The 24,066-nt window shown below is 48.7% G+C and overlaps 1 protein-coding gene across 1 annotated transcript in view; it reads left to right on the plus strand.

Moving 5' to 3' along the window:
• Positions 1-255: 255 nt before the first annotated feature.
• Positions 256-24,066, plus strand: part of ESRRB (estrogen related receptor beta) — a 169,027-nt gene continuing 145,216 nt past the window's right edge. The window contains exon 1 of the mRNA XM_081047974.1: positions 256-385. Within this exon, the coding sequence (XP_080904100.1) occupies positions 384-385 (2 nt within the window). The 5' untranslated portion in view covers positions 256-383. The remainder of the gene's footprint in view (positions 386-24,066) is intronic.

Here is a 24,066-nt window from a genome sequence, read left to right on the forward strand (position 1 = left end):
CCCCTTGTTTTATCCTCCCATCAGTTCCTCTTCCCTTTTATTGTATATTTTTCTTCCCCCTTTCCAGTGCCCATCAGCAGTGACTGTGGAGTCTGCTTGAGGCTCAGTAGAGTTGAAAGTCTACAGCTTTTTGCTGGTTTGTTTAAGACCTGGTTATGGTTGTGGGAATTTTTTTTTTTTTTTTTTTTGTCAGCTGCCTGTTATATCAATCACGGAGTCGGGATCTATTTATAGGTTGGGAGTACTGTGTCCTTAGTCACAAAGAGACACAGACAGGGGACTGTCAGCTGGTGCCGGAGGAGCTGAGCAACGAGTCATCAGCAACTGGCAACACCTGAGGGGCAGACATTCCACGCCAGCCGAGTCCTCTCCCGGCCTCAAGCATGTAAGTACCACAACTTCTCCCTTCTCCGCCCAGAATCTGTCCTGCACCTTCCTGTCCTTTTTCCTACACACAACACCCCGCTTCTCTCTTTCGCTCTCTCTCTCTCTTTTTTTTTTGAAATGGATAAAAATATCTCCCCATGCCTGCTCTTTCATCCTGGTTTTCGGCACCGTGAAGCATCTCTGGGTGGCCGAGAGGAAACGTTGCCTTTTGTGGACTGTCATGGGAAGGTCAGAGGGACCAGGAATGGCTAGCCGGGACCGTTACACAAACTCATTTGGAATCAGTAGATTCTCTTTTATTTGTATTTGTTTTCGCTGAGAAAAAGTAAGTAAATCAAAAGGGCAAGGGAAAGTTTACATGCGGCTCAGTGGGGTGGTTATGTCTCCCAGCGTGAAAACTTTTATCTGCTGGCAGCTCAGGCTTTGGGTGAGTTGGGAAGGTTACAGAGGGAAGATTCAGTGCACACAGGACAGGTGATGATGGAGGGCTCCTGGCAGATGGGGGCTCAACCTGGGAGCTTCTAGGTTCAGGAGGAGTCATGACAATCCCCTTGACCAGCTTTTCTGTAATGCCTCAAAGGGAAATGGCTTTTTTTTTTTCCTCCACGGAGCGAGTTTGCTTTGAGAAGTCGAGGTGAGAGCTGACGATTTGTCGTGCCTTACAGGCTTTCGTTGGCTCACTCATTTAGTGTATTTTCTTCACCCTGAAAGGGGAACTTGGGTGGGGGCTGGGGTCTCTGAAAGGTTGAAGCCAGGAGGTGTGGAGTGTTGTTGATGTATTGCTCTGTATCCTTCCCAAAGGAAGAAACTTAATATCACAATTCTTGTCAAAGCCATGGTAGTTTCAGACAGAGGGCAGACTGCGAATACATTGGTGGCTCCCAGAGATGGCAGTCCCCAGACATTGTCCGGTGGTCCACACAGCTAACACACTACAAGTGTTCGGTGGAACATTTGGGACTTTAGTTTCTGGAAAATGCATAGTATTAACTGAAAAATCCTACATTTGGGGAGATTTTCTATATATTATTTACAAAAGAATAGTAGCCTTAAATTTTGAAAAAAAATTGTGATGGTACTTCATGTATATTATATACAACTTTAAAAATATATCTTTTTTACAAGCCTAACAATCCCTGGGTTTCTGTCTACTAACACAGGCTTACCATATACTGTATTGCTAAGGACTATGGGAAAACAATATTCTAACAGAGAAATGTTTCCAACAATTTAGAAGCATTAAACAAAACAGATATGTCTGGACTATTTTTGATTGGAAACAAAATAGTTTTAGCAGTAAATCTAACTTGAAGAAAGTTAAATCATATGGACCCACACCAGTTTAGAAAGGCAATTTGATTTCATTTTGACCTGTATGAAACTTTCACTTTCTTTCTCCTGGTTCTTTATTTCCACTTGTATTTTATGTAGGGCTACTAATGTCTTTAATCTCTTTATTTATTATTTTGGAAGGGAGAATAGGGATCAGGAAAGAATAAGATTAGAAGGTAACCTTTGCATGTTCAGGTAGTAATTTTACATTCCTTGGTGGAGAAAGTCAGAATAAGGAATTTGTGTAAAGTGGGGGTGGGGTAAGGGTGGGGTAATGTCATTATTTAAAAGCTAATATGGAAAGTAAAGACCAAGAAATGAAGAAAAAATAAACCAGAGTTGAGCATATTATATAGGCAGCATTCTTATTTTCTCTATTCCAAGGACTGTGTTTTGCTAAACATATCCTGCTACGGTTCCCCCACAATAACGCTGAAGTGGGATTTGGAGGGTGATTGTTAATTAAAGCTCAAGTGAATCAAGTGATTGAGACGTTGCTTTCAGAAATCACAGCAGTCAGCTATTTGCAAAATTGAACTTCTAGGACTTTCAGGTTTCAATGGTGTTTTAGAAAAAGAGTGACACGTTTTAACCTTTCAATACAAGAGCAAACCATTCCCTCCCCTTCCCAACATGTAAACTGGAGCCACCTGGTCCTAAATGAAATGTAGCAGGAAAGACTCCTGCATTTCTGAACAAGTCTTGTTTCTCATTAGCATCAGCAGTTGAGAGAGGAGTATTTGTTGGAACATTTAGGCAAGAATTGCTTCTTCCGTTGGCTACCTGTGGATGCTTTTGGTGGGATGGGGGCTTGTTTGACAATGGGGTGCAGGGCCTAGCTTTCATCCTCAAGCTCAGAAGGGGATTTTCCCCTTTGGGCTTAGTGGTAGAGAGGCAATTGGGGGCGGGGGGGGGGGGGGCAGGGAAACTTCAATACATTTGCATAAGGCAGCCTCTGATTATTTAGTTTCTGCTTCAATAACGATTAATTTCATGTGGACTAGCTCCCGTCAAACTCATTTTTTTCCCCCAAACTGATTTCTTAAATGCAATTGGTCATGGGATTGTCTGTGACTTTATGTCTGCAAAATCTAACCCATTCCCATCCTTGTTGTTGTTTATTTCTCTGAATGTCAGCGAGGTTGCCTGTGGGCATGCACTGTTTTCTGTGTTCCCCCCTCCCTTGAGCACGTGGAAATCCAGCCCCACCTCCTCCCAAATTGGGGATGGGGGGCCAATGAGCAGGTGCTCTGGAATACAGCAGGCTCAGGTGCAGGACCATCAATCTCCAGGAGGAAGGAGTCAAAGATACCTGGAAAGCAGCCCCCTCATTCAAACCATTTTACATAGCTGAGGTGTCTCCAAATACCCCATAAATATAAAATGGCACCTGGCAGGGTGTTTAAACCGAAGACCATGCACAGCTCTTGCTCCCCATCACTTCACTTCTGCGGTGTATCTGTCCATCTTCTTCTTATCTCTATTTTTACATTTCATTATTCTCTCTCTTTCTCTCTCTCTCTGTCTCTCTCCCCCCCCCACGCCCCTCTCTCCCTCTCTCTCTTCCTCCTCCCACCCTCCCCCTTCTCGCCTTCCCTGAAAAACACATTTCTATCTGGCACAGAAAATAAACTCAGATTGTGAGTAGTTATGTTAATCTAATTCAATCCTCAGCGGGTTAAGAGTGAAATTCTAATAGTGGAGCTGTTGAGGGCTTTTTTGTTAATGGCTTGGGGATTACATTGAGTTAAAGGCTCATTTCCTAATCAAACAGAGAGGGAGAGAGTGACTCCGAATATTTATGAGTCTCCCAGTGAGAGTTTAAACATTCAACTCCAAAAGCAGGGTTTCTGCAGGAGGAAAGAGTTAAAACCCCTCAGGGCTGCTGGGGAAAAAATTAAACCAGTTAAGCCATCAGCATTTTCAGGCTGCTGTACAACTTGGGCAAAGTGGAAGGTGGGGTGAGAGGGGAATCATTTCACAAAGCGAAAATGGAAACTGTGGCAGAAGCAGTGAAGCCAGAGTCAGCTGATGTGTTCAGATAAAAGTCCCCTGTAGCAGACTCAGGTCCTCGGTCACCAAAGGCCTGGAGGGGCTGTGTGCCTTCAACTCCCCAAATCAATTCTTCTCCTCAGTCTGGAGGTGAGAACATGGAGACAGGAGTATGGCTCAATTTACCAGCAGTTGGAGAGATCCCCCTGCTGCCCGGTGGGGATGGCTGGGAGCATTCCCCCCACTTCTCTTCTGACTGTGAAATGCTAAGGGCCGTCTTTCCCTTCAAATTCACATCTCCACAAGCCTCTCTCTTCCCCTTCGCTCTGTGATCCGTCCCGGTCCCTGGGTCCCTCCGTTCAGCTCTGTGCACAGGAGGACCTCAAAGCCCATCTGGTTCACTGTACCCAGGAGAAAGCAGGTCGAGCACTCCCTGGTCTCCTGCCAGAGAAGGCAAGGAGCCACTTGGCCAAGGTGGAGCAAAGTCAAGGCAAAGCTGAGGTCAGGACTCTAAGTTCTGTCCACGTGCTCTGGCCGCTCTCTCCCCTCGTTCTCTGGGGTACAGTAGAGGAGAGGGGAAAGTCAGAGCCAGATGGCCGCCCAAAACGTGCCCTGGCTCTCCCGGAGTGCGGTTTCCTTCTCCAGCTTGGAAAGGAAGGGCAGGAATCCGTGATACAGGAGGATTCTGTATGCTCTGTGGACACGTGCCCTTTTCTCAGCCACCAACCAAACGAGCAGTTTCTAGCCCTTTCACTTGGGCCTTTTTTCCTACTCCATGAGGTCAGCAGAGGCACTAGACAGCTGGCATTTTATCTGTGGGTCCTCTGGCTTTTGGATTTCTCTGTTTCCAGGCACTGTTCTTCGTCTTAGTGTTTCGTGCTCAGTGGCCTGTGAGTCCGCTTACCTTTGCCCTTTCTCGGGTCTAGGTGGCTCTCATCAGCCGTCTCTCAGCTTTTCTGTGAAGCCTTCCTCCCGTGGTTGGCATCTCCTCTTCATGGAGGCCCTGGCTGGTCTCCTTCATCATCGCATGAACCCCTGGGTGTGATCGCTTCTGTGGCTCAGGCTCATAGCACCAGGAGCTGCTCAAGAGCAAGGAGCTTTCACTCCCCTTTGTATGCGCAGCTCACCATTTCTCCTTCCTGCCCTCTTGCCCTGATGAGTGTCTCTTGTGGACTGAGTAGAGCTGTGGTGAAGTGTACGGAGTCATACAGCCAGGGGCCAAATCCCAGTACCACCTTTTCTCAGCTGTGACACTTGAGCTCCTTCACCCCTAACGATGTTGATTTTCCCATCTGCTAGCTGGATAATTCTAAAAAATAGAATTAATAAAAATAGAATAATTCTAAAGGATAATTCTAAAACCTTTCTTATAGGGTTATTGGGAAGATGAAACACATGCAAAGTGTTAGCTCTTTACCCAATAAGTGTTGGCACTTTTATATGCTCAGCGCAGAGCAGTCACTTCTGCACACATCATGTCACACCACAAGAAACAGGTCCCTTTGCCTCCCACTAAGGGGCTCTATCTTAGTCAGCTCAGGTTGCTTTCACAAAATACCATAGCCTGGGTGGCTTAAACCACAGAAATTGACTTTCTCCCAGTTCTGGAGGCTGGGAAGTCCAAGATCCCGGTCCAGCAGGGCCAGGTTCTTACTGTGTCCTCACACGGAGAAGAGGAGAGCTCTGGTTTCCCCCTCTTAGAAGCACACTGGTCCCATCATGGGGGCTCTACCCTCCTTACCTCAGGTAACCCTAACCCCCTCCCAAAGGCCTCGCCACCAGCACACTGGGGATTAGGGTTTCAGCATATGAATTTGGGGAGGACACACTCAGTCCATCACAGGGTGTTTTTCTTAAATGTTGGCCACGCAGAGTTCTGTATGAGTACGACTTCAGCTTCATCTTTCGACGGGTTATTTCGTTCAGAAACCAGACACCGGGGCACATCAGGAAGCCCCCCAACCTGAAAAGAACTTGGGGCTTTCAAACCACTGTTGAAAAGAGGATGTGATCCAGGCTTTGGACAGCAGTCCTAGGTCAAGGAAAGGAGACCTGACTTCTTTCTTTCTTTATTTTTTTTTTTTTAAAGATTTTATTGGGGAAGGGGAACAGGAGTTTATTGGGGAACAGTGTGTACTTCCAGGACATCTTTCCAAGTCAAGCTGCTGTCCCTTCAATCTTAGTTGTGGAGGGTGCCGTTCAGCTTCAAGTTGTTGTCCTTTCAGTCTTAGTTGTGGAGGGCGCAGCTCAGCTCTAGGTCCAGCCGCCGCTGCCAGGTGCAGGGGGTGCAGCCAACCATCCTTTGTGGGAATCTAACTGTCAACCTTGTGCTTGAGAGGACGCGCTCCAGCCAACTGAGCCATCCGGGAGCTCAGCGGCAGCTCAGCTCAAGGTGCCGTGTTCAATCTTAGTTGCAGGGGGCAGAGCCCACCATCCCTTGCGGGACTCGAGGAATTGAACCGGCAACCTTGTGGTTGAGAGCCCACTGGCCCATGTGGGAATCGAACCGGCAGCCCTCGGAGTTAGGAGCACAGAGCTCCAACTGCCTGAGCCACCAGCTGGCCCCACCTGACTTATTTCTGCTCTGTAGACAGTTTTGCCAAATCTCCTGGCCCCCGCTCCCACACGTTCCAATGATTGTTGTTCTTGGGTCTCTAGGTCTCTCCCGTAAGTACCCTCTCCACCCTGTATTCTCAGGGGGCAGTTTGGGCTCTACCCACAGAGCAAGCCAGGCCAGTCCAGCAGGCTGTGTGTTCAGGGCAGCAGGGAACAGCGCTGTCCTCTCCTCTCTCAACAGGATCGCTTGGCGAATTAATCCAAGAACCACGTGTGCCTCCCAGAAGCTCCTGAAACGGTGTCTTCTCGTGGGCTGCCTTCTGACCCAGGGTCCGCGACATTCTTTGTGTGTCTCTGTGTGGGGACACGGTGCTACAAGGCAATGAACCCTCCTCCTTTTCTTTCCCCACTGATAAGCCACTTACTTCCTGACTGAAGCCAGGGATTGCAGTGTGATCCCAGTGCCCCCCACACTTAAAGCGCCCCATACTCTTCTCCCTCTCTCCTCTCTGCTCTCCCTCATGGAGTTGGCGGTACCAAGACTAAACCCTCTAACTGTCATTGCCTCCTTAGTATTCCCCTTTGAATTCTGGTGTCTGGCATGTAGTATGTGTGCCAGACATGTGTGCAAAGGGAATTGCCCAGTCTCTTCTCTCCAGGGGGGACCTCCAATCCCTTCCTCCTAGGAGGAGTGATTTGAAGTTATGAATGTCTGGCTGCTTCAACTACATCAGCTCCTGACCCAGGATGGGGGTTCTTACCCTAGCCCTTCCCCTCTCTCTGCCCCTCCTACTTTCATGTTCCTCTGTCCAGGAAAAAAAAAAAAAAAGATGAGGTGTGCACCAAGCTTCCCAGGAATTTTATTCCATTCAGTAAAAACTTTGTCTAGCTTTGTCTATGTTGATGTCAAATTTAAGTGCTAAACAGGTATTTCTCAGGTGACTATTTCCCTCATTTGTCACGCTCTCTCCTGTGCCTCCTCAGGCTGTTCACACTCCGTAGGGCCCGTGTTCCTCTTGCTTTACCCATGCTGATCCCGGGTGGAGCACGTAAGAGAGAGACCTTCCTTCTGAAGTGTTCCGTGGCGTCTGCTTCCGTTAGCACGGACGAGGCTTTTGAACGGTGGCAGGATAGAACCGTCATCTTAGGCTCTGGATTCTTCCCAGAACAGTATTTCTGCTCTCTTTTGGAAGACGGGCTAAAAACTCAGGCTGCAAAGGGTTAAATGATAGCCATGAAAAGTCTAGGCATCTCTTGGGGACTGCTGGCTGGCTGAGACAATTGATTAGCTGGGCTTAGTGATCTTTCTAGCAATATTCAGGAGTGAAATTATTGCTGATTACGCTGTGTGTGTGTGTGTGTGTGTGTGTGTGTGTGTGTGTGTGTTCATGGCAGTGAGGTGGACAGGATAAAATCTGAGAAAGAAATGTCATGGATTGTTTGAGCCTAAGTCAGTCTCAGGAAGAGACCTATCACCCCACATGTATCTGCAGTTGTATTGGAACTCTGCGTGTAGACAAGCCAGCGGGGTGGGGGTGGGGGGACAGGATGAAGGGTGCACGGGATCTCTTTGTACATTTTCTTTGCGACTCCCTGTGAATCCAGAATTATTTTGAAATAAAAAGTTAAAAGACAACGTCCACTGAAGGGAGGCTCAATGCTGAGGGCTGCTCTCCTCCTCGGCAGCTTTGGTGGACCGAAGGGCCGTGGGTGCCACGGGCGGAGGCAGGTACCAGGTGGGCCCAGCCCAGCTCCACCTCCAGGTCAGTGGCAGTTAAGACACAGGTGCTCTCGGTGTCTCAGTTCCCTTGATCATAACCTGAGAGCTTGTACGAGCTCTCGTAGGCCCTCCAGTTCTATAAGTTTACATTTTAGAACTTGTTCAAGATGGGCCTGGTACCTTGTCTTCCTAATAAAATCAGTAACCACAGGTCAGCCAGCCTGTGTCCCTTTCATCCAAGACCTTGGGCCCAGAAGTGGCTTTTCTTGGGCTTCATGCCCTTACCTTAATCAGCCCCTATTATCTATCCTCCTCCTCAGCTTGTTTTTCCCCTCCCCTACCCCCCACTGTCGATAAATATAACTGGGTGGTTGGTGGAAAACTGATCAGAACTACTGGTTCAAAAACAAATCTATAAACTATGCATTTTTAACTTTGTTTCATACCTCTGTGGTCATAATACTCTTCTCACAATCTGCTGTCCCGGAAGTCACATTAGGCTCCATGTGTCTGGAGAAGCCCCAGTGCCGGGCACCCGCTCCTCAGGGTTTGCACAAAGTCCTTTGCCCACTGCTAAAGAGAGTAACACAGTTGGGATTTGGGAAGAGAATTGCCAAACAGGTCAACCTTAGCAAGTCCTTAACCTCCCCGTACCTTCTCTTCACTCATACAAGGGGGCTGAAACCGGCTGTGAGTATCGCACAAGATGGGTGTGAAGCTAAAATAAGAACCAGAGCATAAACATTCCTTTAAAAATGGAAGTGCTTACCAATTTTAGACTAACTTATTCCCCTGCACCATCGTCTCCATGAAGTGGCCTGGGTGGTGACTAAGCAGGCGTTAGGGCCATGCTGCCGAGGCCACATCCATCTTCTACTAGCTGTGACCTTCCGTTAGCTTCCCAGCCTCTCCATTCCACACTCAGTTTCCCCATCTGTATAATGGGCGTTTCAAGAGCACTTTCCTCATGTGCAGTTGTTGCGAAGATTAAAGGAGACGCATGTGCAGGCCGTTGATCAATCCCTGCTAGGCAATAAACGCTCAATGCCGTTGCTGCTGACGATGATGATGATGATGATGATGATGATGATGTCATCAGGTTGGCTGTTGTAATCATTTTCTAGGGCCCCGTGCCAAAAAGGCCAAGAGGGAGGAGACTTTCAAAGGCCCTACATTCCTCTCAAAGGCCCCCGGGGCAGTTTATAAATACAGCAGAAGGTGCTAGCTACTGGAGAGGTGGTTGGTTTAAAGACACACCCTGGTCCTCCACGGTTCCTTCCTTGCATTTCCATATTCCATAACCATGTGAGTTTCTTCCCAGTACCTTTCTGGGGTTTGGAGTGATCTGGCCAAGCCTTTCACCTCTCATGGAAATCTGCTCTCCGCAGCCTAGCATGGGTGGCTGCTGAAGTCCAGGAGTCCAAGTGGGAAGGTTGGAAATGGTTTAAATGGGTCGTCTTGTGTGTCCTTGAGTTGCGGCGTCACTGGAGTGTGTTTTCTGCAGAGGGCCGATTCCTCCTGTGCAGCGGAACTAAGTGGGGATTGCTTGTTTTCACGTACTAGATGGTACATCTTACGGGAGTGCTAGGCAAGGAAAGAATGGGAATTGGTAAGGGCAATTTCTGATGCCTGCGGGCAGGGGGCGATTTGTATTTCAAGGGACTTGTCGCGCCCACATCAGGCTTTTTGGGGAAAATTCCAAATCTATGAGCAGACTGTGTGTGTGTGTGTTCTCACAAGCACACGCTAAGGGTAATCCGGTCAGCCATCCATGACTCTTCTCTTTCCCTGTCTCAGGCTGAGAGGAATCTTGAAGAAACGTGTAATTACTATTTACTCTAGGGCACTCAGTTGAGAACACCCTCATGTAATGACTCTTGAGTTAATTCTGCCTTCAGTTGCCCATCTATCTGCTTGTTGCTCCCTTGGAAACCAGTGGGAACCAAGCACCACTTGTTGCCCAAGGGAAAAGATCACACGATGGGTATTCATCCCTACAAGGTCATAGAAATATAATGGTGGCATCTTTCTCATACAGAATCTTCACCCAGATCTCTGCCCTTAGTGACAGAACTTTTGAAGCAAAGCTCACGTAACATAATGAGCAGTCTGGGTGGATTTGGACTGTCAGCAGCATTGATAAGGGAAGGGCATTTAGAAACATTCTAGAGACAGGACCTAAAATATGCAAAAGGTGCCATTCATCACCCAGGGATTAGACTTAAGTGCATGGGAATGAGAACTACCACTTCAGGAGAGGAGGGATATGTACTTATTAAAGCATCCTGTGTACCCATCTGCCAAGTACACATGTTTGCTTTGACCTCCTCAGGCTTCTCCCTGGCTTTCTTTCCCCATTTATTTTTGGGGATGAATTTGCCTTATCATTGAAGGTGGGGAATCGGGGGAGAGGGAACGCAAGGGGACGCACTATAATGAAATCTGTGGAATCTATTTGCTACAAAATATCAGAAATATTACTTAGCAGTATGACCCTCTACTGACATAGTTGGACACCGTTGTGAAGGCTCCCAAACTGCTTATGAAAATAAAACTGATTTTTATAGCAGTGCATTGAGCAAACCTCTAAGTTAGCTTCCTGCAGCCCGCAGGCTGCAGTCCTAGCTCTGCACGACCCAATGGCTTTATCTAAGCCACTTCATTTCTCCCTGCCTCTGTTTCTTTACCTGTGAAAGAAATGGTGGGCTAGGTGACCACAAGTGCTCTTGTGGGTCCAGCCCAGAACTTCCTTTGGGCCCCACCTAGGCAGTGACCAACCTGTACCACAACTGTTTGCACCATGGTTTCCCCTCCAGAATTAAGGCTCAGTGAACTGGGGCTGGGGGCTTTAGCCAGCACAGCAGCTGGACATGACAGGCACCCAACATGCCAACATTGGAATGTACTCATGAAAGAAATGACACAGGTGAATGCCAACCTCCCCAACTCAGAATCGGCTTTGCTGTTTCCAGAAATACCACAGGCCAGGCCGATCGTGTTTAAGGCTTGAGTTTTCATGCTCTCTGTCCTCCCTCATTGATCAGGGATGGTGGTTCATGGCTCTGTGGTGTGACGTGGAAAACCTTTTGGCAATAACATGTAAATGGAGCTGCCTAAGTCAAACTCGCTGAAAACACCTCTTAGGAATGGCATCATTTCCCAGTTGCCATGCCTACTTCTCTACATGACCGTTCTGCTGTCTGTTTCTGTTCTCTTTCCCCCTCTCTCCATCATGCCTATTAATTTAAAAATATTACATTTGGAGACTTGCTAAATAAAGAGACCTCAGAGCACAAAGTATCCCTTACCCATTTTCTGGGTCCCTATGTGCTTCCTTATAAAGATTTTTTTCTTATTTTTTACTAAATGGTCTTGATTTTATCATTAATCGCTATGTGGCAATTCTTTTTACCATGCCCGACTTATTCTAAATTATTCTCCCATAAGTCCTTAACTCTGCTTCTACTGATCCCTCGTGCCCCCTTTCACTTCTGTCTTTGCCATTTCATAAAACTTATAAAGTGATTCCTTTATGTGTTGGACCCTTGATCTCGGGCCTTTCCTAGTCTCCACCAAAATCTCCCAGAAGAACAGTTCTTACAATTGGACGTTCACAGTTCAGGTAGTCTTGGGTCTCTGTCATTTCCATACTGGGCCTGGGGACATGCTTTGTTCTGTCTCCCCTAAAACCTCACATTTTCTTTAACCAGCAGTTTTCACATTGCAGACAAAACCACATTACGATTTTAAAGCCTTAAAAATTCTTCAGTATCTTTCTTTCACGCCATATTGTGAAGGATGCCACTTTTTTCCCCCTGACGATCATCTCACCACATGATAACTGTACCTGGTATTATGTGGTATATAATCGTGACATTTCCTCAAACCATGTCTTTGTTGTTTTCCTTCCCTTGTTGTTTAGTGGTTGTCTGGTTTCTTGACTTTTTCATGTGTCCCACCTCTGCAACTATTCTTCTGAGTGTGGGAGAAGGAAAGAGGCATTTATCGAGGGCCTGTTATGTTTGGAAACTTTGCACTGTTTATCTTCACTGGTCCTTGTAATGACTAGAACATGTAAGTATTATATTATTCCCATTTTATAGAAGAGGAGACAGAGGCGCCGAGGATAAGGTTCTTGCTTGAGGCTACCCAGGTAGTGAGTGTTGTGATCTGCCATCTCCTCCTGCAGTATACTACAGGGCTAACTGCAGGCAGGCAACCAATAAAAACCACACCAATACTCTGTTGTATAATTTTATAAACATTGAACTTAGTCCAACATTTTCAAAATTTCAGTGTGTTTAGTAATCTTTGAAAAGGATTGGGTGTCCCCGTTAACAGAGAGATCCTATAACTGTAGCTTTTATTCCCCAAGCCCCTGCATCCTTGTAAATATTGTAACACAGATGCTTCCTTCACGGGAGTCCTCTGTTAACCATCCTTAGCTCTTGTTTGCAACTGCTAACAGTCTTGGTTTCCCCTAAATTAATTTTTTAAATCTTTCCAGAGGAGCTGGAAACCTTGCTGGTCAAACGTAGCCCTAATCTGTGACTAAAATGGGTAGATTTCAAAAGCGCCGGTGATACAGGGTCCTCTTTCAGAAAGCACATTCCTGTGTTCTCCTGCTTTATTATGACTGCATCCTCCCTGCTCCTCCATCACCTTCGCTATTTCTGGCTTTACGTCCTCCCTCCGGTCAACCGACAGACAATGTTTTCATTCCCTTTGTTTCCCATTTCCCCCACCGTACTCCTGCCACATGTCATCTTTCTTGACTTTTTCTTCTGAGAGCTGCATCTACTTTATAAACTTAACACTGGTGCCCCATCACCCGACCTGCCACCAATGGCATCCCAGTTTCCTGTGGGATGTTACGTGTCCTTCCCTCCTCTGTGGGTGGCGCCAAGCTCTCCTATTGGAGGAGTGAGGTGTGGGAGGAGGAATCTCTCACCAATGCCACAGCCTTGACTGGCTGGACTCCTTGCCCCACCTCCCGTGGCCTTATCTTGTCTTGACCCACCCACTTTGGCTCTCGGGATGCTAATCACATTCCTGAGGAGCGTGATAACATCTCCCCACCTGGGATGGAGTCCAGCATGTGCTCACTGTTTGGGACAAAGTGTTTGTCCTTTCCGTCTGTGACCTTCTGTGGGTACAGGTTCGTCAGGCTTCCCTTTCTGCTAAGGGGCCCTCACAGCCTGCAGTCTCCCTCCCGAATACAGTGGGTGGCCAGTGACATTCTAGTGGCTGTTTGATAGTCACATTGGGTAGGAGTCCCAATGCTGAGCAGTTTCCCTCTTCCCTAAAATCTGTTAGATCATTGGAGTTACTTGGACGATACAGTGGGGAGCTTTTCTGTCTCTTAAGTGCTCGTTTTCCTCGGGGACTTTGTCTCCCGCCTGCTCTGAGGTTCTTGCAGCATGCAGTCCTCTGTGGCTTTTTTGTAGGGAGAACACGGAAGTTCTCCTGTTGGGGGAGAGGAGCTTGCTCCATGTAACTGTGGTTGTGCTTGGGGGAGGCCACGGGGTCCCCAGTTGCATGGGACAGGGTGTTAGGGTGAACTGCAGGGTCTGCTGATGTCCCGAGGCATGGCCTTGACCCAGACTCTAGTTGTCCAGATTAGAGTGACCGGGAGAGCCGGAGTGCTCTCCTCCTTCGTGTGGCCTTTGCAGGTCAGACGCTGGCACTTCCCCCAGATTGTACAGCTCTGGTGCTCCGTGGATGCCTTTTCATCTGATGGGTGTGCAATGTCTCTGCTAGGTGGTATTGGCGTTTCCATTGTCCGTGTGTTCCACTGTCATCCTGGCTGTTTGGGGAGACTCCTGAGATGTGGAGGATGAGGGTGTCTTGGGTCAGTGTCCCTAGAAACAGAACCTGAAGTGGGATTCAGGGCAAGAGATGTATTAAGGGAGTGCTGTCTGGAGAAGCCTGTAGGGGAGTGAGAGGGAGAAATAAGGCAGAGCTAAGTAAAGATGTGGAGTCGGCTACGTCTAGCTTCAGCCTGATCCAATGGGTGCTCTGAAGCATAAATGACGCCCCAGAATTGTCTCACCTGAGGCAAGACTACTGGCCAGTTGTACCCCCATATCAATCAGCTATTGGCTGAAAATGGCCCTGAGGTGAAGGAGTAAACTTCCAGGCCCTTCTGGACCGTGGGGGCTCCCAAGGTCAGGAGTGATTCTCAGGAGAAGGCTGCAGCCTGTAGCAGCTGGGGTGGGGGCGTGCGGGGGGTGCACAGTGGGCAAAGGGATCTGAGCCGAGCACCAACAGTCTCTACAGAGGGAACGCGGCAGGGTCCTGGTGTGAGCCTCTGCTGTCCATCTCCATGTGGGTCACTCTGGAATGTGGCAGTGAGTTTCCATCATGCTTTAGGATGAGCCCAGGAAAGAGCCGATACAAAGCACCGGGACCCTGAGTGGTGAAAGCGGCAGGTTACAAAAACAGGGACCCTGAAGATGCCAATGCCCAGAGCTTGCGATATACCCCTCTCTGCTGGTTTAGGCTCACCAAAGGCGGAGGGAGGGAGGGAGAGTCACTCACCACCTTATGCTTCACTCTGCAGGAGCTGGAAACAGAATAAGAAATAGCCTCTTCCTTTTTTACAGAGTGGCTTCCTTCTAGGTCCCTTTGATGGCATTAAGAGCCTCCTTATGGGGAGAGACTTTTGACCTCTGATTTGCTTCCTGCCAAAAGCGAGGGCAGGGTATTGAGGCATTACCTGTTATCAAGCAGCATGTATTATAAATGGCCAGGTGCCTGGCCCTGCATGGAGAAACTACAGGAAGATCAGTTCTTGTTTGTTTTTTGGAGTTTGAACTTAGTTGGAGGGGAGTGAGGAGGGAGGGGTCCCTGCATGCGTGTGCTTGGTTGTAGCCTGTCTGGGGGAAGTGCCTTGAGGAGAGACAGGGGATATGTGTAATAATAGCAAGTACCTAGCAGATGGAAACGTGTGCGGAAGGGCCGTGCTTAGAGTACCGAGCCAGGCTTGTGGATTACTGCATCTGACAGCCGCAGCAAACCCTGCAGGACTTGGTATCTCCAATTTACAGCTGAAGGAGCACAGGCTCCCACATCAGCCTCCCTGAGGGCACTGTGGACCTATGAGATGGTAAAGATGCCATTCGGATCAAGCCTGATTGCCTCTATAGCCCATGTTATCTCAAAACTAAACCAGTAGGGTCTGGGTACCCAATTCTGGGAACACTGGGGTCAGGTCCCTGAAGCCAAGCTGGCCCACTGAGTCCAGGTTTCCCCGCTCATCCCAGTCCCAGAGGCCTTGATGCTTCTCCCTGCATGAGCTCCTCTGTCGTATTCAATGCCCTCTCATCCATCTATGTGGAATGCACATCCATCATACTCCTGCCGCCCCCAGCCCTATACCCAACCACATCTTCTCTACGTTATTTTAAGATGCCCCCCACCCCCGGAAGTTGCCCTAGTGATGTGAGTTACCCCACTCTGCATGTCTGGCCTCCATCACAGGTTCCCATGAGGTCTTTACGTACCCAGAGCACACACCTATTCATGTCTGTGCTCGCGGATACCTGCGTTCATGCTCTGAGTGCCAGTGGCTCAGCACTTCCTTACGTACCCACGCTGAATGCCCCTTGCAAGTCTGTGCTCAGCACCCACTCTGTGCTCTGCCCGTCAAAACTAAAAGGCAACTTCAGGCCCCAGAGATGGGCCCATGCCACAGGAACCTACACATGCACACTGTGGCCCAGTGCCAGCATAGGGAATGGCCAAAGCCCCCGCTTTGGAGGAGGGCAAACCTGGGCTCTAATTCCGGCTCTGCGGCTTCTTCACTTTATGGTCTCAGACAAGTTCATCTGCCTCTTTGCGCTCAGTTTCCTCACAAGTACAAAGGGAATGATCCAATGCAGTCTCCTGGGGTTGTTGTGAGGATTAAAAGAGATGAGGCAGGAGGAAGCCACGCTCAGGAGCTCTGCTCTCTCTCCGCATGCCTTGTGCCTCGATGGCCAAAGCTGAAGGATAACAAGTGCCGTAGGGTTTTCATGGATGTAGACAGCCCAGATTGGGGGTGGGGGTGTTCCGACGGTAGCAATATTAGTCTAATCTAAAACTTAGCTGACTCAGGCATTTGATTATTGACCTGGGAAGAAGGTCGGAATAAGGTTTGCTTTGGAAGACATTTGGTGCCACACAATTTCCTGCTCCTCCTCTACCTTCGGGACCCCATGACACTTTTAAAAGGCCATGCTGCTTTATTCTCTGGCTGTGCCGTGCACAGAGTAGGGAAGAAATCACCTTCCTGCCAGCAACTTTTCCAGTGCCTGGCACGTTTGTTTCCCTCGGTGTGGAGAGGGCTCTGGGGTGCACAGGCTACCATCTGCTGGAGCCTCCACACCAGGGCCCAGCACCAGGTTCCAGGACCCCATCCCCAGCTTTTGGCAGCTGCCTGGGCTGGGCGGGCCCAGACGGGGACTGCATGACCTTACAGCTGTGCCTTCAGCCGCTTGGGGGCCTGTGTTTCTGTCTCTCTCAGGGCCCCATCCCGGCTGCCGGGCAGAGGGCCCACTGTCCTTTAGAACCAGAGGCTCACGTTGCCTGGTCTATGCCAGCACTTGGCAAAGGCTTCTCAATATAGAGGCCCTGTGTCTCTGGCATCTGTGGCTGCCTGCTTGTCCCATCAGGGGCATGGGCTCTGAGCGGGGGTGAAGCTTTGCCAGCTTTTCCATCTCTCTGACAGGTCTGGAAACTCCTTGGAAGAGTTCTATTCTCACATGAGTCAAAGGAGGAAATCGTACAGGTGGCTCTTGAAACAGACACTTGTTATATTGTAGTGAAGGGAGACTGACAGTAAGCGAGGTATGAGCTTTCTCACCTGGCTCCATGGAAAAGTGTATAGTAGGTAGTGGTGATGGTGATGGTGGTGGTGGTGGCGGTGGTGGTGGCGGTGGTGGTGGCGGTGGTGGTGGTGATGATGGTGGTGGTGGCGGTGGTGGCGGTGGTGATGGTGGTGATGATGGCGGTGGCGGCGGTGGTGGTGGTGGTGGTGGCGGTGGCGGCGGTGGTGGTGGTGATGGTGGTGGTGGTGGTGGTGGTGGTGATGATGGTGGTGGTGGCGGTGGTGGTGGTGGTGGTGGTGATGGTGGTGGTGGTGGTGGCGGTGGTGATGGTGGTGGTGATGGCGGTGGCGGCGGTGGTGGTGGTGGTGGCAGGAGGAAAAGGAGGAGGAAGGGGAGGAGGCAGCCCCATTACTGAGCACACCCTACAAAGGGTCACTGTGCTTGCTTGCTACTCTATTCCCATCGTTCCTTCTCACACTCAGCAACCCTAGGATGTAGGTTGGGGGAGATTATTTCCCCCATTTTACAGATGAAAAAGATGAGGCCCAGAGGAGTTCAGTGATTTTCCCTAGGCCACACAGCTGCTGAGTAACAGCACTAGGATTTGAACCACGTCTCTCTCTAACGTTTGTGCTTTTCTCAGTATACTTTTATATACATTTTAGCATTTGAATCACAAGTATATATTATATATTCAAAAACTTAAAGAATTTTTAAAAATTAAGTGATTGACAATTTATGTGGCAGGTTTTTTTGTTTTGTTTCTCAGGGTATTTTTTATTGTGGTAAAATACACATAACATAAAATGTACCGTCTTCATCATTTTTAAGTATATAGTTCAGTGATGTTAAGTTCATTCATATTGTTGCATAACCATCACCACCATCCATTTCCAGAACTCTCTTGTAAAACTGAAACTTTGTAGCCATTAAACAATAAGCCCCTCTCCCCTTTTCCCCCTTCCCTTCAGCCCCTGGCAACGATGGTTCTTCTTTTTGTCTCTTTGAATATGGCTGCTCTAAGTACCTCATTTAAGAATCATAAATAGTGTTTGTCTTTTTATTATTGGCTTATTTCACTTAGCATAATATCTCTAAGTTTTATCCATGTTGTTTCATGTGTCAAAATTTCCTTCTTGGGCCGGCCGTGTGGCTCAGGTGATTGGAGCGCTGTGATCCTAATGCTGAGGTTTCCGGTTCAATTCCCACATGGGCCAGTGAGCTGCGCGCTGCCATGAGTGGCCGGCAGCCAACGTGAGTGGCCGGCAGCCGGCGAGAGCTGCTGTGAGCTTCTGTGAGCGGCTGACCAATGACCGGTAACCAACTGCCTCAGCCGGGGGGAGCACAAGGCTCATCATACCAGTATAAGCCAGGAAGCTGTGTCCTATACAACTAGACTGAGAAACAATGGCTTGAACTGGAGTGGGGAGGGGAGGTGGAAAAGGGGGGAAAAGTTTCCTTCTTTTTAGGGCTGGGTAATATTGCATTGCTTGTATATGCCACATTTTACTTATCTATTAATCTGCCAATGGACACTTCTACATTTTAGCTATTATGAATAATACTGCTATGAACAAGGGTGTACAAATATCTCTTTGAGATCAGCTTTCGATTATTTTGGGTATATACCCAGAAGTGAAATTGCTAGATCATATGGTAATTCTATTATTAATATTTTGAGGAACCTACTGTTTTCCACGGTGGCTATACCAATGTACATTCTCACCAAACAGCACAAAGGTTCCAATTTTTCACCTCCTCACCAACATTTATTTTCTGGTATGTTTTTTGTTTTTATAGTAGCCATCCTAAAGGATGTGAGGTGGTATCCCATTGTGGTTTTGATCTGCGTTCCCCTAATGATTAGTGATGTTGGGCATCTTTCTCACCTGCTTATTGGCCATTCAAATATCTTCTTTGGAGAAATACCTATTCAACTGTTTTGCCCATTTTTAAATCGGGTTGTTTTGTTGACTTGTAGGAGTTCTCCGTATATTTTTGATATTAACCCCTTATCAGATATATAATTTGCCAATAGTTTCTCCCATTCCATGGGTTGTCTTTTCCCTCTGTTGATGTATCCTACAATACACAGAAGGTTTTAGTGTATGTTAAGTCCAATTTGTCTTTTTTTCTCTTGTGTGTGTCTTTGGTGTCACACTCAAGACATCATTGCCAAATCTAATGTCATGAAGCTTTGCCCTATGTTTTCTTGTAAGAGTTTTATAGTTTTAAGTCTTTCATTTAGCTCTTTGATCCATTTTGAGTCAATATTTGTATATAATGTTAGGTAAGGGTCCAACTTCATTCTTTTCATGTTGATATATACAATTTTCCCAATACCATTTGTTGAAAAGACTATTCTTTCCCTATTGAATGGTCTTGGCACTCTTGTTGAAAATCATTTGACCATATATATGTGAGAGATTATTGCTGGAAACACCTGTACTTTTAACCCCTTCTTACACTGTACCTCGACACTATGCAGTGCTTAGTGGAATTACAGAATATCAAAATGGCAGGAGACCCCAAACAAGGAAGGAGTACTTCCCCATTCTACAGGTGGGAACACTGAGGCCAGTGGTCAGAGCACTCTCAGTCCTGTGCTCATGCAGGTATAGAACTCTGTGAGGGTCTTTACTTCCTGGAGTGAACTAAGGGGTTGCTGGGATACTTTTTGTGCATTTTAGCAAGTATGCCATTTTGTGGGCAAATGCACTCATTCGTTCTAGAAACCTAATGTATAGATGATGGAGGGAGATGGGAAGCATCTAGAGTTGGCCCAGGAGTAAGGTGTGCTAAATGGGAGGCCACTCAAACTCCCTGAGTCAGGATCCAGGACCACTGTCTTCTGGCCAACTCTGTGCAGTACCCCTGAATTCGTGCCCAAGTGCAGCAGAGGCCTTAAACAGTGTGTGTGTGTGTGCGTGCACGCGCGCATGCACGTGCAAATGCTACCTTTCCTCCATGGCCAGGGCCCCACTTAGCTCTTAGCACATCTCCTACGCTCCATACCTACCTCCTCCTCTCTCCTGCCCTTCCCTGCCCTTGAGTCCCCTGCTCTAACTGTACTGAGAAACTCTATTTTCTTGAACAAGGGCCAGGCTGGATCGCACTCCTGTGTCCTGGCTCACACAGACACCCTTACAACTCTAGCTTATCCCCTTCTCAGAAAAGCCCTCTTTCATACCTCCTCTTATAGAAGTCATCTCTCCAGCCTTTGTCCATACAGGTACTCTGTTCCCCCTTCTGTAGGTGCCCCAGAGTTACAATTACATATCTGTCTTCCCACCAGGGCTGAGATCTCTTGGGCTAGGAACTGTGTTGCAGATATTCAAGAGTGTGTGCGTGCATGCGTGTGTGTGTGTATGTATAATCTTGTGTGCACACAAGAGTTGCTCAATACACGTTTGTGAATCCAGTTCAGAGAGGAGCAATGATGAAAACGTCAACCTTAAGGTGAGCTGAACACGCAGCATGGGCTATGGAGGGGAGAGTGAGGAAGGGGGCTCCTCGGCCTGTATTTTTTGGGCAGTATTTAGGAAAAAGCAATTGGGTATCTGTTTGGCCACCACACCCCACCAATTCCAGCATAAAACTGGATTTTTTTTCTGGCAAATGGACCACCCATGAGCTTGTTTTCCCAGGATCCAGGAAGGAGGGAAGAAAAGGGGATGGTTCTGGACTCAAGAATAAATAATCAAGTCAATCTCAGGTTTAATTCCCGTTTGCGCTCATGTCCCTGACTGTCACTGCCACTAGGCAGTCGCAGTGCCGGCAAGTCACCTGTGTGTGCCAATTCCCATCCGTGTCCCTCTGTGGGGACCTGGAGGCTTTGTGCACCCCAGCACCGCTGGCCCAGCTGGAGCCAGCTGTGCACAGCACAGACACTGCACATCACAAGCCAGGCACTGACCTAGGCAAACACAAGCAAAATTACAGCCACCCATAAACAAATTAGCATCCTTTAAAAGGTGAAAAGCTCTATAAAATGTCTGGGTTTTGTGTATGGCCTGGAGATGGGGGTGACAGGGAGTTGGATTAAATCACGGGGGTGGCCACGTGGCGCTGGCGCTCTTTCCTTCCTCTCACCTCCCCCCTCCCTTGTGGTCACACAGACGGGGCCACTGCCTTGCACACACAGCCCCGCCTGAAATGGCCGCTTAGTCTGTCCTGCCGTTGTTCCTGCCAGCCCGGGTCCCAGCAGGTGTTCCCTAATTAGCAATCTCTTCATTTCCAATCAAAGCACAGAGCGGCCCCAAAAGCCTGTCTTTATGAGGGAGCCAGCAGCGGCTAGGGAGGTGCAGGGGGATAATTGTCTTCGCCAGTGGCGGCAGTAAGCGGGCTGGCTAATTCATTATTGTAATAACTTTGCTTGTCCTTGGGGAGGTGACGGTGGGGGAGGGACAGAGGGGAAGTGAGGAGGAGACTGAGCGGGGGCTGAGGGTGGGGCCGGCCGGGTGAGGGTCTGGGGCAAAGGGGTGGGAAAACAGAAGAGCCAATGAGTGACACAATGCTCGCTCCCCTTACACCGACTGGCTCTGCACCCACTTCCCACCTTAGGTGAGTGACATGCATGCTAGCCAGCCTTCTGCAGCTGCCCCGAGTTGCAAGTCCAGACTTTCCATGGCACAAGGAGGATCCCTGGGTTCTAAAGGAGGCGCTGGGAGCTCCCTGTGTTCCGTTACCCTCCAGGGCCTGAGGGGCTGACGCCCAAAAGAAGTCTTAAGGTCAGAGCCACATGGTGGGGGTCTCTGGAGCCAGGCCTGTCTTCCCAAGGGCTCCATCCATAAACTCCTGGACCTTGACTGGTATCCCTCCTGGATGTGGTAGCAGACAGTTGCCAATTAGAATCACCCAAAGAGCTACCTTACATTTTCGTTGGCAGAACGATTACCGGTGACAACTCCAAGACCCCTCCAAGTCTGCAGGGACGACAGAGGTGGCTGAACGTGTTCCGAAAATGAGGCTGAGTTGGTTGCTGGCCACGGTTGCCCCCTTGCTTTGCCCTGAAACATTTCTCCCACAGTGAGCAAGGCCTTGTGACTAAGAGGTTAGAGAACCCCTTCCTGGCAGCTGTGGGCTGGGCCATCAGGGGGCTTTGTGAAGGGTTTGCTACTGCAGCTGAGCCGCCATCTGAAGTAAAATACAGGTATAAAAGCAGGAAGGGAGGGTGTCCCCAGTGGGGAAACAGCATGGGTAAAGGCACAGGATGAATCCTGGGATTGGGGATGAAAGGGTCTTGTGGGATGGGGGATGGGTAGGAAGATGCGCTGAGGACTCATGGGAGATTCTGGGAATGGGGGTGAGGCAGCCTATGGCTGGCCTGACTCACGGGCTCAGCCTTCACCTCTTGAGCCCCTAAATCAATGGCAGTAGCCCTGCTAGATAGCTTGTGGATGGCCCTGCCCTGCCCTGGAGGGAAGGCGTGAGGGTAAACGTGGCTTCCCATGTCAGCAGCCCTTGCCCAGACTGGACCTCAAGGGAAATGGCCTGGACCAGAATAGGAACCTTCCAGGGGACCGAAGGGAAAGGGACGTTTCCCCAGACTCCTGCCTGTCCCCACAGCTGCGATCAACCCCACCATGGAGTACTTGCCACGGGACATTAGAAATGGGCTTCTGACCAGCCCTTGCCTGACCCCTCACAGTCTGTCTCTGAGCTCTGGACATTTCCCCTGGGCCTGAGTGCATGGCAGGGACCACAGTGGTCAGGACCGTGAGCTCTCGAATCAGAAGACCTGGGATCAAATTCTGGCTCCACGGTTAGTTTACCTCTTTGTGCCTTGGTTTCTGCATCTGTTAAGTGGGGATGATGAGTCGCTACCTCACCTGAGCTCACACTCATGAGGCACATAGCGCAGTGCTGACTGGTAGTGAGGGCCCTGCTCTTTGAGACATGGGGAGGGGGCTGTGTGAGGGGCCGGGAGGGGTAAAGGAGCTTCACTGTCCTTTCACCTGCATTTTCCTCATCTGTGAAGTGCATATGGAGGCTGAACTTGGACCCTCTAAGTTTGTCTCGTTGAAGGATCTGGGAGTGGGGTGCCATGCGTGGGGGTGCATTGTGCTCTGCGGCAGCCTGTCCTCCTGCCTGGGGGTCTCCATTGACCTGGAGGCCGAGGCCCAGCCCTATTCCCTCTCAGCGCTGCTCCTGTGTGTGTGGTTCAGGTTCCTGGACCCTTGAACCCATGGAAGGGACACATCCCTGGTTGTGCCAACTGAGGGTCCCCTGGACTGGGCCTGTCCCATAGAACAGAGTTTGAGAAGCCCGGTACCCAGTCCCCAGCCCTCTCAAAGTTCATTTCTTTGGGGCATTGTGGCTTTGGTCTCTACAACCTCAGCTTAAGAGTCAGGAAAACCAAAAACCCAGCCTTCCCTCCCCCACCCCCAATCTACAGATCATTCTACAACAGGCTTTCAATAAATATTTATGAAGCACCTATTATGTGACCAGTAGGAGAATCTGATGGTGCACAAGTAAATGAGAGGATGATTGGGGTGGCCTCTCTGTGGGGATAAGAAGGCCTCTCAGAGGAGGTGACATTTAAGCTTTAGCCTGAGGGACTGGGAGATTGCTCAGTGAGGGTCTGTAGGGGCTAGAGCCGTGTTATCCAGTGGAAATATAATGCAAACCACTTGGGTAATTTTAAATTTTCTTGTAGCCACATTGTTTTAAAAGTCAAAAGAAACAGGTAATACCAATTTTAATAATATATTTTATTTAACCCAATATGTATCAAAATATCGTCTCACCATGTAGTCAATATAAAAAGTATTACTGAGATATTTTACATTCTGTTTCTGGTCCTAAACCTTTGACCGCTGGTGTCCATTCTATACTTCTGGCACTTCTCAGTTCAGACCAGCTGCACTTCAAGTGGTCCGTAAGGGTCACTCCGTAGCTACATGTGGCTAGTATTGGGCCCACAGTACAAGTGTCAAGGTTAAGAGCGCAAACGCTGGAGCCACTTACTAGCTGTGTGACCTTGGGCAAGTTGCTGAACCACTCTGTGCCTTGGTTTCTTTATCTGTAAAATGGGGTAGTAGTAGAACTTACCCCTTAGAGTTATTATGAGCATTAAATAAGCTCATAAACATAAAGAGCTAAATAAAATAGTGCTTGAGGCAGAAAATGCTATCTAAATATTAGCTACTAATAAGAAGAACTAGAAAAATGAGAATAATAAATCTCTGAAGCAACACTAGTCAAGGCAGAAAACAGAGCAGAAGGAAGAGTGGGGAGGCCAGGGCTGGGGCAGGGGTGATAAGA

This window comes from Rhinolophus hipposideros (genome assembly GCF_964194185.1).
Source record: "Rhinolophus hipposideros genome assembly, chromosome: 5".
NCBI lineage: Eukaryota > Metazoa > Chordata > Mammalia > Chiroptera > Rhinolophidae > Rhinolophus > Rhinolophus hipposideros.